A 17401-nucleotide genomic window follows, 5' to 3' on the forward strand; every position below is an offset into this window, starting at 1 on the left:
GTAGTCAGAGCCATGAATGAATTCTGTCTCAAACCCAGGTAGCCTGCTTGATGGTGGGATATAAGGGAGTAGGAATAGCTAAAGCGTCATTATTTTTTATGAAAGTATACAGTGTCGGTGTAGGTGTTTTGGACAGCTGGCGCACAGTCTACTTTCTGTCCTCAAACCTTCAGTTGATACGTGTAGTTTTATTATGCGTTACATGGATGACTTATTTGCTTTGTTGTTGTAACATGAGCACACTTGCTTTGAATCTTGTCTTTTTAAAAGGACAGTCTCATTTATTCAGTTACCTTTTTCATTTTCTGGAAGTAGACACTCGGAGATTCTTAAGTAAAAAGAATGTAAGACAAGTAGACAAACACATTGGCTAGTGCCTTCTATCCAAACCGCTGGGATTAAAAATCAAAACAGTTAGAGTAAGAGTGTAATTGTTAAGCACTGCTGATCTATGTGCTGTGGAGGTAGGGAATGGAGACATGTGCAATTTATGTTACTGATGTATCTTGTATTAATTGTATTTAAGTGATCTGGAACAGCTACGGAAGATCCGTAGAAGGAGCCCGCATGATGACACAGAGGCTTTTACAGTGTTTCTGCGCTCTGATGTGGAAGCCAAGTAAGTGATTCTGTTTTCTGATAGTCTAACGCATCCTCATTGTCTTAAGTGGCCCATTTCTGACTGACCAGGTCATTGTTTAATCAACATCAGAACTCTAACCAAATATTTGTAGGTCAGTCATTTTTGAAAATTATTCTATGTACTAGTATTCTGCAGATTGTTTAATGGACTGCTGTACATTTGTTCTGTGCAGCATCAAACATGTATGTTTCTGTCATACAAGGGTTTAAGACAATCTAATGCATGATGGTTGTTTTAAATAAGCAAGCATTTTCATGATTTTGTTCTAGCTAGTGTTTACTGTACTGTGCTATAGAAACAGGAGGAGAACTGTTAAATCAAGTGTATTTCTGTATTTAGAGCACTGGAGGTGTGGGGGAGCCATGAGGCTCTCGGCAGAGAATGCAAGCTGAGGAAGGAAGTGGAACAAGACTATAAAGAAAGTAGGTCCATTACAGACATCGGAAATTCCTTTAACCCCAGTCCATAATTTCTAGGCACGTTCTCTCCTGTGATGTGATGGTATTTGTGAGTAAAGCATACTAGACATTGGTGTGGTTTGAGGACACTGTCATCAGAATAATAAATGTACTCATATTGTCTAATTGGGATTTATGTTCAATTTAAAACCATGCTGTTTTAAAGAGGGTTTTCTTCTCACCACAGATTTGTTTCAAAATCAGAAGCTGCTAAAGGAGTACAAGGATTTTTTAGGCAACACTAAGGTAAGGTTCTTTATCTTTTGTTACCATGCAAATAAAATACTTTGTGAAAAGGTTTTATAATGTGTATTTGGTTTTCTTCATCCTCGCAGCCTCGTTCTGGCAAGAGGTTAACATTTTCAGGACCTGCGAAGGTTGTGATGGTTGCTATATGCATGTAAGTTATGAACGGAACCTGTTATATTGAGTACAACAACTAATTTAAACAGAACAGGTTCTCTAAATTAATGCAACAAAACCTTACGACCTGTAGTTTATGTTTTGGGGAGGGGGTGTTTGTTTTAGTTGTTTAGTCTCAAATTACAAGCAAGTTTCAGAGTTCTAGAAACATTTCCTTAAATTATCTTGCAATTCTTCCCACAAGCCACTGCTTACAGCCTTCCTGTCTCAGACGTATCAATGAGTGTTTTTACCCTTTCACTGAATAAGATTACTTTTTTTTTCATGTTTCACTATCCACTCTCCTCACGCTCTAAAGACTCAAAGTTCAGATGGTCAGATAACTTTGCATGAATTTCGTCCACAATTTCCTTTAACAAATAAGATTAGCTTTATTAAGTTTACATGAATTTGGTAGTCACATGCTAATAGATGTTTGCTATGTCAGTCTGTTGCTAACTACTAGCTGCCTTTGCCGTCAATTAAAACTAATTAGGAAAGCATGTAAAACGGTGTGCCTCTGATTATTTTACGAGATCTATGAGATAAAGTACTTTGCATTAAAAAAAAAAAAAAAAAAAAAAAAAAAAAAAAAAAATCCTGTATAAAAAAGGTAAAGCTACAAATAAGAGAAACAACTATGTGGATGATTTCCAGATCGGAATACTTTTTTGTCATTTCAAGTTTTGGTTATAGCTGATATCTTAATCTTTATAAATTAAATAGTGAGTTGTAAAAAGCACGCAACAACATTTAAATAGATACATTGTTTTTCCCAGTAAATAATGTTATCTTAGTGACATATACCTGATGCATATTTACTTTAAAAAAAAAAAAAAAAAAAAAAATTAAAAAGCACAGTAGATGTAACTCCAATTAAACACATTCACAGTTCACATTCAATTTCTCTTGAAATAAGATTATACGACACATTTGCATGGCTTTTTTAGGTAATTAAGATCATTTGTATTTGATCATTTTGCACAGATTTATTTTTGTCTCTAAAAGAGAACCACATTTTTCTGTTCTGTGTTTTATCTTCAAGTTGTTAAAACTGCTTTATTTTTCTTTACAGCAATGGTCTGAACTTTTTCTTTAAGTTGCTTGCTTGGGTTTATACTGGTTCAGCCAGCATGTTCTCAGAAGCCATTCACTCACTAGCAGATACCTGTAACCAAGTAAGTAATTAATTATTATTACCAGCGCTCCAGGTAAGCTGTGTCCTGGGTGTTTGACACATTCAAAAAATATGAATTACGCATGATATTTAAATATTATGCGTAAAGAATACACAGCAATTTTGCTGCATAGCTGAAGTTTGCTTGTTATCAGGCTTCTTGTGCTTTGATTCCTGTCGTCTCAATGGTCCATTGTGAATATCCTGCATGTGGTCGCTAGAGAATGGATCATAGACATGTTGGTGTAACCTCCCTTATTATACTATGAGATTTTACCCGGACATCCTTCAGATGTCTTCCAGTAAAGTATTTATGCTCCTCCCAGAATATACCCCCACCAATAAGGAGGAAGCATTATTAAACAATAACACGTAAGTCAAACATGTAGGGCTACAACGAAGGGTACACTTTGACCTTCAATGGTACTAATTTGCATAATTTACTGGTGACGTCACCATAGCTACTTGTTTATACAGTATTTGATTGAAAATCCTATTTTACAGGTAATCCATATACATGGAATAAAACATTCACATGTAGTTAGAAAATATGTTATATAGAACAATCATGTTTTTTTAATTAATAAAAATACACATGGATTATTTACACACAATTGTTGCTGCGTTCGATATATATACAGTAAGTTTGCATTGCAGCAGCATCAACTGCAGCAGACTTAGTCAAAACATAGCTTTATTTAAGTCACCATTCTAAGCAAGTTGTCTGTCACATTTTACTTCTACTAAAAATATTATTAATACTAATAATAATATGAATTTACACTTGTCAAATGACCCTGGAGATTGGTTGTGCCTCCATGATACATCAACAATCGCTTGCACAAGCATTCAACTTTTTTGGTCGTCTTGGCATTTAACAAAAAAAGGTTTGACTCTGGATAACGTAAGCTGGAGGAGGGAGGGGTGTATGGTGCTCAGTTTTTGAAATTAAAATTATTAGTGTTAGCGAATATTTTGTATGTTTCCAACATATTCTACCATAGCACTTCTCTTACACTGCATTGTACACTAGGCATTCAGTACATATTTTACTGAAGCACGACAACCTCTATAGGTACCCCCCCCAGTGCTTTGGCATAATATACCATGCTCAAATACATGGCAGCGGCGCCATAAAGAGTTGCTGTGAATAACGATTTGGTTGTGGATTTTAGTACAACAACTTTTGTTCAAGTAATATGTATTATACAAATGAAAAGATCAAATTTGTGGGTTCGGGTTGGGTTGCAGGTCTTATTAAAACGGGTTAGGTCACGGGTGAGAATATGGTGCTGCAGCGCGTTGCAGGTTTGGGACGGGCCCTGTAGTAGCGAGTCTGGGTCAGAAGCGGGTCATAAAAATCTGACCTGCGCAGGACTCTGCTCCCCAAGGTATTACCTCAAGCCTGTGGCTTCGGGCATTATGTCCCCCTATATGTAACAATAGTCTTCCCTCGGGGCAATCATATACCACTATAGACCTCCTCTCTAGTATATATATATATATATATATATATATATATATATATAATATATACACACACATACAGTGTATAGAAAGTCTACACCCCCCTTTCAAAATGTTCACTTTTTGTTGCCTTATAGTCTGGAATTAATTTTTTTTTTTTTTTTTTTTCATGTATCCACACATCCTACCCCACAACTTTCAAGTGAAAAAAATATTCTGTAAGTTTATAGAATAAAAATAAAAGCTGAAATAGCTTAGTTGGATAAGTGCCCACTGCCCTTGTAATAGCAATCCTAAATTAGCTCAGGTGTAACCAGTCGCCGTCAAAATCACACACCAAGTTAAGCGGCCTCCACCTGTGTTAAATTGTAGTGATTCACATGATTTCAGGATAAATTTAGTCGTTCCTGTAGGTTCCCTCTGCTGGGTAGTGCATTTCAAAGCAAAGACTCAACCATGAGCACCAAGGTGCTTTCAGAAGAACTCCGGGACAATGTTGTTGAAAGGCACAGATCAGGGGATGGGTATAAAAAAATATCAAAGGCATTCAATATCCCTTGGAGCACATTCAAAAGACGATTATTAAGAAGTGGAAAGTGTATGCCACCACCAAGACCCTGCCTAGATCAGGCCATCCCTCCAAACTGGATGACCGAGCAAGAAGGAGACTGATTAGAGAGGCTACCAAGAGGCCAATGGCAACTTTGGAAAAGCTACAGGCTTTTGTGGCCAAGACTTGTCAAAGTGCGTGTAACAACAGTATCCCAAGCACTGCATAAATCTGGCCTGTATGGTAGGGTGGCAAGAAGGAAGCCATTACTCAAGAAAGCCCACCTTGAATCCCATTTGAAGTATGCAAAATAACACTCAGGAGATTCTGTAGCCATGTGGCAAAAAGTTTTGTGGTCTGAAGAAACTAAAATGGAACTTTTTGGCCTAAATGCAAAGCGTTATATTTGACGCAAACCCAACACAGCGCATCACCCAAAGAACACCATCCCTACTGTGAAGCATGGTGGTGGTAGTATCATGTTATGGGGATGTTTCTCATCGGCAGGGACTGGGGCACTTGTCAGGACAGAAGGGAAATTGAATGGAGCAAAGTACAGAGAATTCCTTGAAGAAAACCTTCTGCTCTCTGCAAGAAAGCTGAAACAGGGATGGAAGTTCACCTTTCCGCATGACACATGACAGTGAGCATGATATATATATTCTTATATATATATATATATATATATATAGATATAGATAGATAGATATATAATCAGCAAGAGAGAAGTATGTCTCCAGTCATACGCGGTTTTCACAATCACGTCGTCTTCTACCAAAAATTAAAGATATTAGTACTGCATTGGCCTTATGGTTTCATCTGTTGAATCGGCATATTGCCGCTTTACTTTATGCATCCAGGATAGGTCAGACATCAGGACAAACTTACAAATTGTGCTCCCCTTACTGCGATTTCATTGGGAAAGTTTTTTTCTTTTTTGAGACACAACCTCCTCCATTGAGATGCAACAATCGATTCGTGCAGCGTGTTCCGGGCTTTACAGAATCATAACATTTTAATATACACCTAATGCAGGTTTATTTTAAGTCTCAGATTTATCAAGAGCAGTTTGTACTGTTTGTTGTGAAAAGGAAAACTAATAGCAAGTAATGGAACTGTGAGGACTGCTGAGTTTTTTGTAAGATAACTGGTGTTAAGACCTTGATTAGTTTAGTCAATTTCCTTGTGTAATTTGACAACCACAGATGAAAAACATTACTGAATGATTCCCTCACCTAAAATAATATACCTGATTTTGGGGCTTTTCTCTACACAGGCATTGCTTGCAGTGGGTATCAGTCAGTCTGTCAAGAACCCGGACCCTGGCCATCCGTAAGATTTTTATTTTTTATTTCATTTTTCTTATTCCATGAGCAGGCAAGAATTTCTAAAGCACATTTAACTGAGGCTGTTATTGGTTTCTAAAAGTAACATTGCATAAATTGTTCTGCTTATTCATGAAAAGAAAGCATGTTGACCTAATTGTCAATTTTATGAGTTTATACAGTGTAATGTTTAATGTAATTGTAGCTAACTGCCTTGGTTACCCCAGCAGTGTCTTCTGGGGCAATGCATGTTACCGGTTGGAAGCATGTGTGGCAATAGGGGAAGGAATTGATTGGTTATTGATAAGAAAAAAAAGAGATGGGATGGGAACAATTTCACTGTCCAGGTGCAATCTGCAAACAGATTTATTTAACATAGTGTAATACCAGATATTTTATTTTAGAAAGAAAATACGTATTTGCTAAGACATGTGTTTCTTTCAAAACTGCCCCTTCTAGACTTTGATAATGAATAGATGCACATGGCGGAGAGCGTTTATGGAACTAAACAATTCACATACACTCACTCTAGAACTTATGTAGTAATGTGTTGTCTGAAATCAAGTATGTTTCTGTAGTGTCATAAGCACCCCTGTCTACAAAATGTATTCTCTCTGTCTTTTAGGTATGGTTTTTCAAACATGCGCTACATTGCATCCCTCATAAGTGGTGTAGGGATCTTCATGATGGGAGCCGGCCTTTCATGGTACCATGGAATTATAGGCCTAATGAACCCTCAGCCTATTGAATCTCTGCTTTGGGTAAGAACAGTAGATTCATGATACTGTATATAAGGCCAGTTGGTCCTTTTTTGTATCCATTTGGAATACCTGGCAGCAGCTTTGCTTCTTGCAATGTCAGTGTATCTAGTATTTGTGTTCATGTGAGTACTTTATATGGGGTGAGTAGAACAAGTCTTTGTAGAGATCTAAGCTTAATTGTTCAATGTGCTGTTTCAGCTGTTAATATCCTATATTGATCAGTATGCATGTTGCAAGATCTCTTATGCTTTACAGTTAAAATAAGGAAGTCGGTTATACACAAGCCCTATTGAAGAGAAAGGTTGTATTCTTGCTTTCAGAAATAATTTGTAAAGTGGATTCTGCTTGAAAGTGGGGGTACAGGTAAGAAGAGACCCAGAGGTTCAGCAGCATCTATTTTTTACTTATGGATTTATTATTATTGTTATTTTTTTTCAGGCTTATTGCATTCTAGCTGGGTCACTGGTCTCAGAAGGAGGTATTTAAAATAAATTGTATTACCTTGTTAATCCCATGTGAAATATTCTTTCAGGTGGCTTTGAAAGTTTTTTTAATAAATACCAAAGCCGAAAGTATTGGTGTTATTTTGAATAGTTTTTCTTTTCTTTCAAGCAACACTTCTAGTGGCGATCAATGAAATCAAGAAAAGTGCTGGAATCAGAGGAGTCTCATTTTATGAATATGGTATGTCTATTTACCATATCACCCCCCCCCCAAAAAAAAAAAAAGATTGAAGAAGTAAACATAATAAGAAATTAAATGGTCAGAATGGCTTATACATCTGTAAAAGTTTCATTATTATTATTTATTTATTGGTAGATAGCAGGACACAGCTACGATAGTGCTCAAACATTGCTGATTTGATTGTAATAGAGAGTGCAATATGGAAAGTACAGTTAAGTGCATATTGTAACTTGTTTGTCTCTTCCTAGTTATGCAGAGTCATGACCCCAGTACAAATGTAGTGCTGCTGGAGGACACTGCAGCTGTGCTAGGAGTGATAATAGCTGCTAGCTGTATGGGGCTGACTTCTCTAACAGGTAAGTTACATACTTTACACACCTTGAAAAAAAATAAAAATCACTCTTGGCAGTGGGAATAACAAAAAAAACAACTTTGCAGGGTTGTAGAAACGCTGCAGGCTAAATGACCCAATGGGCCTTGTTTGATCAACATTCCTACAGGTTAAACAGTGCTTTAAAAAAAAAAAAAAAATGTATTTGCTCCAAAACAGTTGAAAATGGAGCGGGCGGGCGGGGTGGGGCGGGGGCAGCAGCATAGTCTTTTATGACAAGTGTTATGACAAGTCTGTTTTCATAATTTGGTAATACGTTCCTTTTGTGAAATGTGTTCATACCCTGTTTTACAGCAGTGCTAGATTTAGACATCCCTGTGTGCTAAATTACCCACTGTATTACACAAATGTGCCTCTCAAATAATGTCTTTTTCTTAATTTTATGTACAGTAGATGTTCAAAAAACATTTATCCTTTGTTAAACCCTTGATATGGTCCTTCTAGCAGTCTTTGTTATGGCAAACTGAGTTTATATGACCTTCAGATCACACAAAACAAATCTCCCCCCCCCCCCCCCCCCCCCCCCCCCAATATCTTCTCCATTAATTGATGCAGTAAAGATCATTATGGTTTAATATTTTAGACTACCAATACAGTTCATAATTGTAGTGAAATGAACAGACTGGATATGGCTTTTTTGCTTACTTTATACTTTATACTTTAGACTGTATACTGAAGTTGGCAAAAATATATTCTGTAGGATGCATTTTAGTTGACTTTACTCTGCATGTAATTTAAAGTACATGTTCACATTTTCTAGCAAGCCAAACAGTAATAATTCTCAAATTATCTACAATTCTATACAGTAGTAAATAGGCTACAAAACTTTTTATTAAGCTGCAGGCACATAATACTGTACCTATATTATTTACTACAGTACTAAAGGTGTACAGTAGCAACACCGTTAGTTACATATGGAAGTCTTGTAGTGGAGCCAATTTCAGGACCACAATACAACTGAATCACAATAAATTGAGGCGCAATATATTGAGGGTTGGGTGTATAAAGACTGATATTGATTAATGTAATAGTTTTGTGGGGGGATGAATAATGATAATTATGTTTTTGATTAGACAGCGCACAGGGTATCTGACTGATTTTTTTGTACATTATATTCAGATGCTAAGTACTGTACATGTGACATCTAAGTTAAGGAATGTCCTGTTATCTTATCTGTCTCCTGTTACAGTAACTGTTGTACTGTTAGACAACGTTTCAGTTTACCAGCAGGACTGACTAATTTGGAATTTCCATTTTGTTTACAGGTATGCACCACCAGATGTCAGTATTTTGCTGAACATACTGCAACAATTTCTAAATACACAAATAGTTGGAGAAATAATATTTAGGCTACCTAAATTACCTAAATTCAGTAACATTTGACCCAAATGATAAGTAACTTTACATTTTTTATTCCAAAGGGAACCCCTACTATGATAGCCTGGGATCTCTGGGTGTGGGAACACTTTTAGGAGCAGTGTCTACGTTCCTAATATACACCAATACTGAGGCACTGCTGGGAAGATCCATCCAGCCAGAGCAGGTACAGAAGCTGACCGAGTTCCTGGAGAGTGACCCTGCTGTAAGGTAAGCACACCTCGCATAGGGCTTACTCTACTGCCGTTTTCCTTTTTTAACCTGTGATAGAACAGCATGCTCAAACGATGTGACTAGAAATTAACAACCGACTACAACCTTGTTTTCCTCATCTCTAGGATGTTAATTTGTTGGAATATTACCTTGTTTGGGGTAAAAAACAATATATTGTAAGAAGTACGTTATTGGTTTGCTGTTGCTCATTTTCTGTTGGCCTTGTTTCCTGCTACAGTGCTATAGTATTTTTGTTTTTCATTTGTGAAAATGTTCAAAATGAAAATAACTGCTAACCAAGGGTTTAAAATCTGCTAAAGAAGATAAAGCTGCTTCCTTCTGGTTCCATATCCTGTCCTTTTCTGTAGCTCAGTTTTACACCAATGCCCCAGAAACTATATTTTATGGTGCCTCAAACGTGTGCAGAGAAGCCAAACGTGCAGAAAAGCAATTGGGTACAAGAATGTATCCCTATATGACTGGTTCAAGAAAGCTAGAGGGCTAGTAATTTCATATTTACTTGGTTAGTTTCTTTGCTGCACATTTGATCAGTGCTTGATGCTTGTTCATCTTAACTGATTCTGTCAATGCTTTTGTTTGTTCCAGGGCTATTCATGATGTAAAGGCTACAGACATCGGGTTGAGCAAAGTGCGCTTCAAGGCAGAAGTAGACTTTGATGGGCGAGTTGTAACGAGGTCCTACCTAGAGAAGCAAGACATTGAACAGATATTAAATGTATGTATGCACTGTTTGTATGTTGAGCTAAATACAATTGAAAATATCTAATTTATGTATTTAGTTTTATACAGAAAATACAGAAAACATGACATTTTATATGCAGTACAGTGTTTTCATGTTGTTTGCATTCAAAAGATTGCTTATCCAAACCCTCTAGGTCTTTAAAGAAGATATAACCTATTCGCTTTGCCTATTGGCTACTTAGTCCTTTTTATTCTTAAAAACCCTACCTACCATGCACTTCAGGTACTGCATGCAATACATCTTTTATTCAGTAACCTTCAGCACTTCTGTCATTCTTTATGGCCGCCAGTTATTTCCTTGCCACATTCCTGATAAATATTATTCTGTTTTTACCAACTCTTTCATCAGTTCTATTTTTATCTCGCCCTTGCACATTTTCACATTTCATTAAATGTTCACCTACTGTGCAGGTTTATTACTTTTGTATTGCTGTTCTTGCCTCCGATATGAGCCTAAGGAATGAAAACACATCTCCTGGCTTTCAAAAAAGGAGGTATTTGTTTTTTGTTTTTTTTACTTCAGCTATACATTACCAAAGGTTACAATCTGTAATACTCTATAGAGCACTTGGAGTGCTACATGACTTCATGAGACCGTACATGGTACAGCGATTAGGCAGTCGTGGCAGCACACAGCTGTAAATTCCTTGAGTGCCAATGTCCACAGAGAGACACCACAACTCAGTGTGTTTAATACTCTGGCCAAATTGGAACCAGACCCCCTGAGGTCAAAGTATTTAGAAATGTCATGATAATTCACCTTCAATACTGCAAAATAAATTATACAGGGTGATTCTTAAGCATACTTACACCATAGGAAATGGACATTATTAGAGAACATGTCTTTATCACACCTATGTTCCCAGGCCATTAGATGAGTAGCAGAGGCCCCATGGAGTAGCCTCCTTGCTTGCAAGACTATGTGCTCTTGGACTAGATTACTGCTTGTGGGGTCACCTGTCCTAAAGCCAGTGGTGTACACCAAAGAATGCTGCCAAATTACAAGACAAAATGCAGACACTACAGTCAACATTGTGGACAATTTACTAGCTTGCCGGAATCAAAGAATTACCAGGTGCCAGGACAACGGTGTATGTCAACGTAGCACATTAATGAGTCAGCACATTAATGAAGTACATATGGACTGGGTTACATTGTGGTTCTCAATTTGTGTGTAGCTATTGAGGGGCTATACGGTATTGTTTTTTTTCCTAACAACTAAATTGATGTGAAGTAGGGCTGTCACAATTACATTGAAAATCGATATTTTTTATGTTTTTTAATATTTTTTTTTACCTAAATCGGTTTAAATGTTAGAAAATCAATTTGTCTATTTACTGTTGGTAAGGCAGGATGTTTAAGAAACGCATACAAACTCTTATCAAGCTAGTTGCTTCTTATTTACCCCGGTGTGATCGTTTAAACCCGTTTCTCATTGGATGGAGTTATGAATACCCCATAATACGGTTGTGCAAGGACAGTGCAGAATAAACAGATAAACAAGGGAAGTTAAAACATGGCGGAACTTCCCAGTAATCCTGTTTCTGGATGTACCATCACTACACCATCTGGTTACAAAATGTATACTGGCGTTGTTTTGTTTTTCTGGACAACCAAAGGCATGATTTGAAGACAAAACAAATGTGTGTAAAATATGTAAGAATGAATATCCGTACCACTCCAACACTACGAACCTGAAGGCCCACCTAAAACCACTACCTGGTGGAGTATAGCATGTTGCAGCATACTGATTTAACATCAGACACAGCCGGTCCTTTGCAGAAACAACAGCAACAAATGCTTGACTTATTTTCAGCAAAATATAAAGTTACTTGCCAGACGAAGTGAAGCAATTACGGAGGCTTTGTCTGCTTTTATTTGCAAAGACATGCGATCAGTCAGCATCGTTGAAGGTGATGGTTTTCACCAGTTTTGTCATGAAGTGGAGCCGAGGTACCAAATACCAAGCCATACAACAATTTCAGGTGGAATTGTAAAGCTGTATGACACAACTAGGGGAAACATAAAACAGATATTAATGAAATGGAATGACGTTGCCTTGACTACTGCTAATTGGACCTCTGTAGGCTATAGATGGCTATGTTACGATGACGTTGCACAGCATTGCAGATGCACGGGAGATGCAAGATTTTGTACTGCAAACAAAAGAGCTGAGAGGACATCATACAGCAGAAAATATTGCAGAATGCATCTCGGAAACATTATCTGATTAGGACTTAAGCAAAACAGTTATTTTAGTTACTACCGACAATGCTCCAAACTATGTAAATGCCATTGAAAAAAACATCTTGGAGTCATTAATATCCTGTGTTTGGCCCACACAAATAAACCTAGCCTTTCGAAGTGGACTTGAAATAAGACCAGTACAGTCTGTACTTGCCAGGCTGAAACAAACAGCTCAGCGTTTTCACAGATCCACAACTGATAAGTAGGGCTGCAGTGAAAGGTACATTTTAACCTTTGAAGGTTCGGAATACATTACCGAAGGAAGGTTCGGACCTTCGATGGTACTAATGTGCATAATGTACTGGTGACGTCACCATAGCTACTTGTATGTATTTGATTGACAGTCCTGTTATTTTACAGGTAAGCCATATAAATGAAATGAAACATTCATATGTAGTTTAATGATGTTATATTGAACAGTAGTCATGTTTTATAATTTAAATAAAAATACATGTTTATTTACACATAATTGATGCCGCTTGCGAAACAAGCAAAATAAACTTCATTTAACAGTCACCGTTCCAAGCAGGTTGTCAGTCACAGTCACATTTTACTACTACTAAGTAGTAAAAATAATATGAACTTACGATTGTAAAGTGACCCCAGAGATTGGTACGCCTACTCTTACATATTTTACACACAACATTTGTGTGTTGGCATAATATTATACCCTGCTTCATACATGACAGTGGTGCCATATAGTTGCTACATATAACGATTTGGTAGTGGATTTTAATACAACAACTTTTGTTTAAGTAATATGCATTATACAAATCAAAAACTGCAAGTACACAAAGAATTAAAAACCGAGATGATTAAAAATGCTTTTGCTGGGGAAATGGGGGGCTTAAATGAGCAACATAAAGGAGGTGAGAACTGCTTTGACTGCAATGGGAGACCTGTTTGAGGACAGTTACACAGGTGTCACAGAGGAAGCAACTAATGAGGAAACTCAAGCAATCCTGAAAGCGGCCGTTTGTCAGAGCACCTGTTTCTCCAGGTTCCGCTTGAGTGGTGGAAAAATTCAAAGGTGAAATCCCCACATCTTGCTAAACTGGCCAAATACCCGAGCAGGTTTTTTCTTCAGCTGGAAGTATTGTAAATGAAAAGCGAGCTACCTTCGATCCAGATCAGGTTGACCAGACTTGTTTCTAACCAACAACGTGTGAAGTAAAATAACACACAGACTGCTAGAAACTTCAAAATTCGAATTTTTTTTTCTTTCTATGTTGGACATTTCACTATACTGTTTATATTTGTAAACGAACACTGATACTTAAACAGAAACATTTTCTCAGACTTCTGTTTTTGTAACCTGTTGTTGGACCATACTGTAGTTGAATATTTCAAAATAAGTTAATTGTTGGTATCTGAATTTTACAATACACAGGTTTTGGGGGACTTTATACTACACTAGATAGATATATTTTTTTTTTATTTCCTGGAATGAAGACTGAAAAGATCATTTATTGATTGATTGGATTTTATATGCCGCAGTTATCGATTGCACTTTTGACGGTTAACTGACCTATTGTGAAGGGACAGAAGTACAGTTGCTTTGTTTTTCTAATCGGTCATTCATATTGTTAATGTCTGCTGTTTGGACTTGTACAGGTGTGTGTGTGTGTGTGTGTGTGTGTGTGTGTGTGTGTGTGTGTGTGTGTATATATATATATATATATATATATATATATATATATATATATATATATATATATAAACTATATATATATATATATATATCTATATATATATAGATATATATATAGTGTATATAGATATATATTCTAGTTATCTATATATATATATATAATATAGCTATATATTTATATATCTATATATATATTATATATATATATATATATAGATATATTGCTCTTTCCAGCTAGAATACCCCTGACTAGATTTAATTGTTTTTTTTTTTCAATACAAGACAATGAAAAAGTCATCTTGTAAAAAGCAGAAACCGTAATGACAAGTAGAAAAAGGGTTCTTTTCAGTATTAGGTAATATTGCTCCTTGATTTTTTTTTAATTCATTTTTTCCCCAGGAAATTCAGCAGGTTAAAACTCCAGAGGAGTTGGAAAACTTCATGCTGAAGCACGGAGAGAATATTATCGACACCCTGGGGGCTGAAGTAGACAGGCTTGAGAAGGAACTTAAGGTGGGCTCGGAGGATTATATCTTCTCTGTTAACATTTGTATTAACTGTAGCTCCTCGCTCTCCAAGAATAACATCTTTAGAAGCCATGTCAAGTATATTTATAGTCAAAAGGCTAAAAGTATAAGCCTGTTCATCCAAAGAAAACAGGCAGAGCCGGTCTGTTTGACTAGGTGCTGTGTGCTAGCTGCATGGGTAATCTGTGTTAAAGATGGGAATGTAAATGCAGAATACTTTTTAAAAAAAAATTAGCGGGCAAATAATGATTAATGGGTTTCCACAAAATAAGATGTAATTACCAGTTGATTATGATTTTTATTACATTGATTTTAGTATTGGCCATAGCGTTCATTTAATTTCTTAGTTTTTACTTAGATTTTCAGTAAAGGAAAGTTGCTTTTATTAATGTCCAGTAAGCAAATGTTTTAGCTTGTGATGGCATTACTTCATCATCTTGATTTTTTAATTTTTTTTTTTTTTTTTTTTTTACTTTCTTACATTTTACCTCAATAATGGAATTATTGAAGGATGTGGACACTTTACTAAAATGTATTTAACCATTTAGGCTAGTACTGTGTACTTTGCACAATGTATGCACTATTCCCAAACCTCATAGAGATTTATTGTGTTTTGTTTTAGCAACGTAATCCAGATGTCCGACATGTAGATCTGGAGATCCTTTAATCTGCTCTGGAGCAGCTGAATTCAACTTCAACATCTGGAGCTAGCAGGACGTTAAAGGATACAGAAACTCGCTCTGAAGACTTGTTATAAGCATGTCTTAGGCTGTTAGAAGGACATACCCTGTAGCTTGTTTCTGAGTTTTACATTTTCTACCATGTACTGAAAACACTAGACCTTGTTGTCCTGGTGTTAATACTTGTTGATTTTTGCATTGCTTGCCCTTCTATTTAATGTTGAAAAACGACGGGGAGGCACTCCGGAGGTAATATAGGACGTACAAAAAAAAAAAAAAGTGTCCAGTAAGAATCAAACTCAAGTATAAACAGTAACAATGGAGGCAAAAAGGCAAGGAGTTTTAACATCTTGATGAAGTCCATTTAAATCTAGTAATAATAAAGACTGAAAGAATAACAGTGGTAATGGTGCTTTGGTCAGGTGTAGCAAGCAGAGGTTTGTCTACCATAGCATATTAAGTAAAGTAAAACTTAGTATTGTAACATTGAATTTCTACCTGTAACAACTGTTAATGTATCCTGATCCTGTGTAGCAGTCAACGAGAGACTAGTTTAAGTTAAAAATAAGACTATGTTGCAATCACGTTTATCTGTATTTTATCAGGTACTGTTCTCAAATTTCACCAGAGGCTTTCCAATTATCTGATTTACCAGAGTACCACATGCATTGTAAAGTTTGTGTCCTTTTGTAGTATTGGCCCAAAGACTTTTAGGGTTACTGGTTATATTTCTAAATTCACACATAAATAATAAAATAGAAATCCTTTTTTTTTTTTTTTTTTTTTTTGCCCAGTGTGTAGCATTATTTTTGACTCTTTCCTACTTTTTTTCCTTTTATTTATTAAAAGTAACCTCTTTTAGTTTTAATTGTATATTTGAATTTTAGGTGGTGACTTTTTCCCCTGTAAATGACCAAAAGAAATGTCTGTAAAGACATTTTAAAATTTTAAGTTAAATTTTTAATTTTTAAAAGGAGAGCTTTTTTATTTTAGAGCAAATTGTTTTTCTTTTTTCAATTTTTATTTTTGTAAATGTTCTGAAAGTACAGGTTGTGTTATTCCAAGTTAGTCGTCCTGTTGATTTACATGTTTTATTCACATTAGTTGAGTGCTGAGATGATGTGCATATATCAGTCATGTTTTAGTCGTCCCAGTGTATGCCCTGAACTTAGAAAATGCGTATCTGAAATAATACAGCTCAATTTTTAATTCTAGCCATCTTTTACATTGCCGTTGATCAAATCAGACGATGCAAACAGACGTTTAGGGGTTTCTGTATGGTAGGACGCCATTTATTTTTAAGATATTATTGCTGGTTTCAGCTCTCCCTTTTATTTATTATTATTATTATTTTTTTGACCAGTGTGTAAAAGTGGTTTGTCTTCTGTTGAACCCTTAAAAGTGATATGATGGAGTGTATAGGTATATTCTAATAATTGACTAAAATAATAATAATAATAATAAAGTATTAAATGTATTCGTTTCCAGATTCATTATACATTTTTCAGACAATCATGTTGATTTTATCTGTGTGTGGCCCCTTGAGATGGAACTTCCTTTATTCATGAATTAAAAAAAAAAAAAAAAAAAGCATGCATCTAAAATCAAATCACTTTTTGATAATGGGAATAGTTTAAATGTGGTAATAGGATTATTTAACTGTTGCAATAACACGTACTGGTACTTAAACTAGGAGAGTACCGATATTTCTTACTCGTGAAAGGGGCAAGAAAAAACAAATTCATATTTCCCAATAGAATTTTCCAGTATTCCAGAAATGACGGATTCTAACCTTAATTATGCAACTATATGGCTTGTGAAACTAGGTAAATAAGAATTATTTAAGGTAATGGATCTAGGTCTGCGGTACCATTTCTTTGAAAAATATTATTTTCAAGTATTGGTGCCAGCAGACATGAATACATATGTGGCTGTTTTATAATGCTGGTACAAACCTATCATATATAGTTATCATGTACTGTGATTACTTTTGAATTATCCGATAATGCTATAGATACTGTTGTCTAACTTTTCTAACAATTTAGTAGCCAGGACTTGGAAAAGGGCTAAAATAATTAAAAAGAAC

General features: G+C 35.9%; 1 protein-coding gene across 1 annotated transcript in view; it reads left to right on the plus strand.

Moving 5' to 3' along the window:
• slc30a9 (solute carrier family 30 member 9) overlaps positions 1–15896 on the plus strand; it is a gene marked incomplete at its 5' end in the record, with an annotated part of 16001 nt that extends 105 nt beyond the window's left edge. The window contains 15 exons of the mRNA XM_041270285.1: positions 1–38; positions 527–619; positions 983–1065; positions 1289–1347; positions 1437–1501; positions 2579–2681; positions 5974–6029; positions 6648–6783; positions 7222–7261; positions 7396–7467; positions 7716–7823; positions 9280–9445; positions 10055–10184; positions 14508–14621; positions 15258–15896. The exon at positions 1–38 is cut by the window's left edge and continues 105 nt beyond it. Of these exons, the coding sequence (XP_041126219.1) occupies positions 1–38; positions 527–619; positions 983–1065; positions 1289–1347; positions 1437–1501; positions 2579–2681; positions 5974–6029; positions 6648–6783; positions 7222–7261; positions 7396–7467; positions 7716–7823; positions 9280–9445; positions 10055–10184; positions 14508–14621; positions 15258–15302 (1308 nt within the window). The remainder of the gene's footprint in view (positions 39–526; positions 620–982; positions 1066–1288; positions 1348–1436; positions 1502–2578; positions 2682–5973; positions 6030–6647; positions 6784–7221; positions 7262–7395; positions 7468–7715; positions 7824–9279; positions 9446–10054; positions 10185–14507; positions 14622–15257) is intronic.
• Between the last annotated feature and the right edge of the window lie 1505 nt (positions 15897–17401).

This window comes from Polyodon spathula, chromosome 1, assembly GCF_017654505.1.
Source record: "Polyodon spathula isolate WHYD16114869_AA chromosome 1, ASM1765450v1, whole genome shotgun sequence".
Taxonomy (NCBI): Eukaryota; Metazoa; Chordata; class Actinopteri; order Acipenseriformes; family Polyodontidae; genus Polyodon; species Polyodon spathula.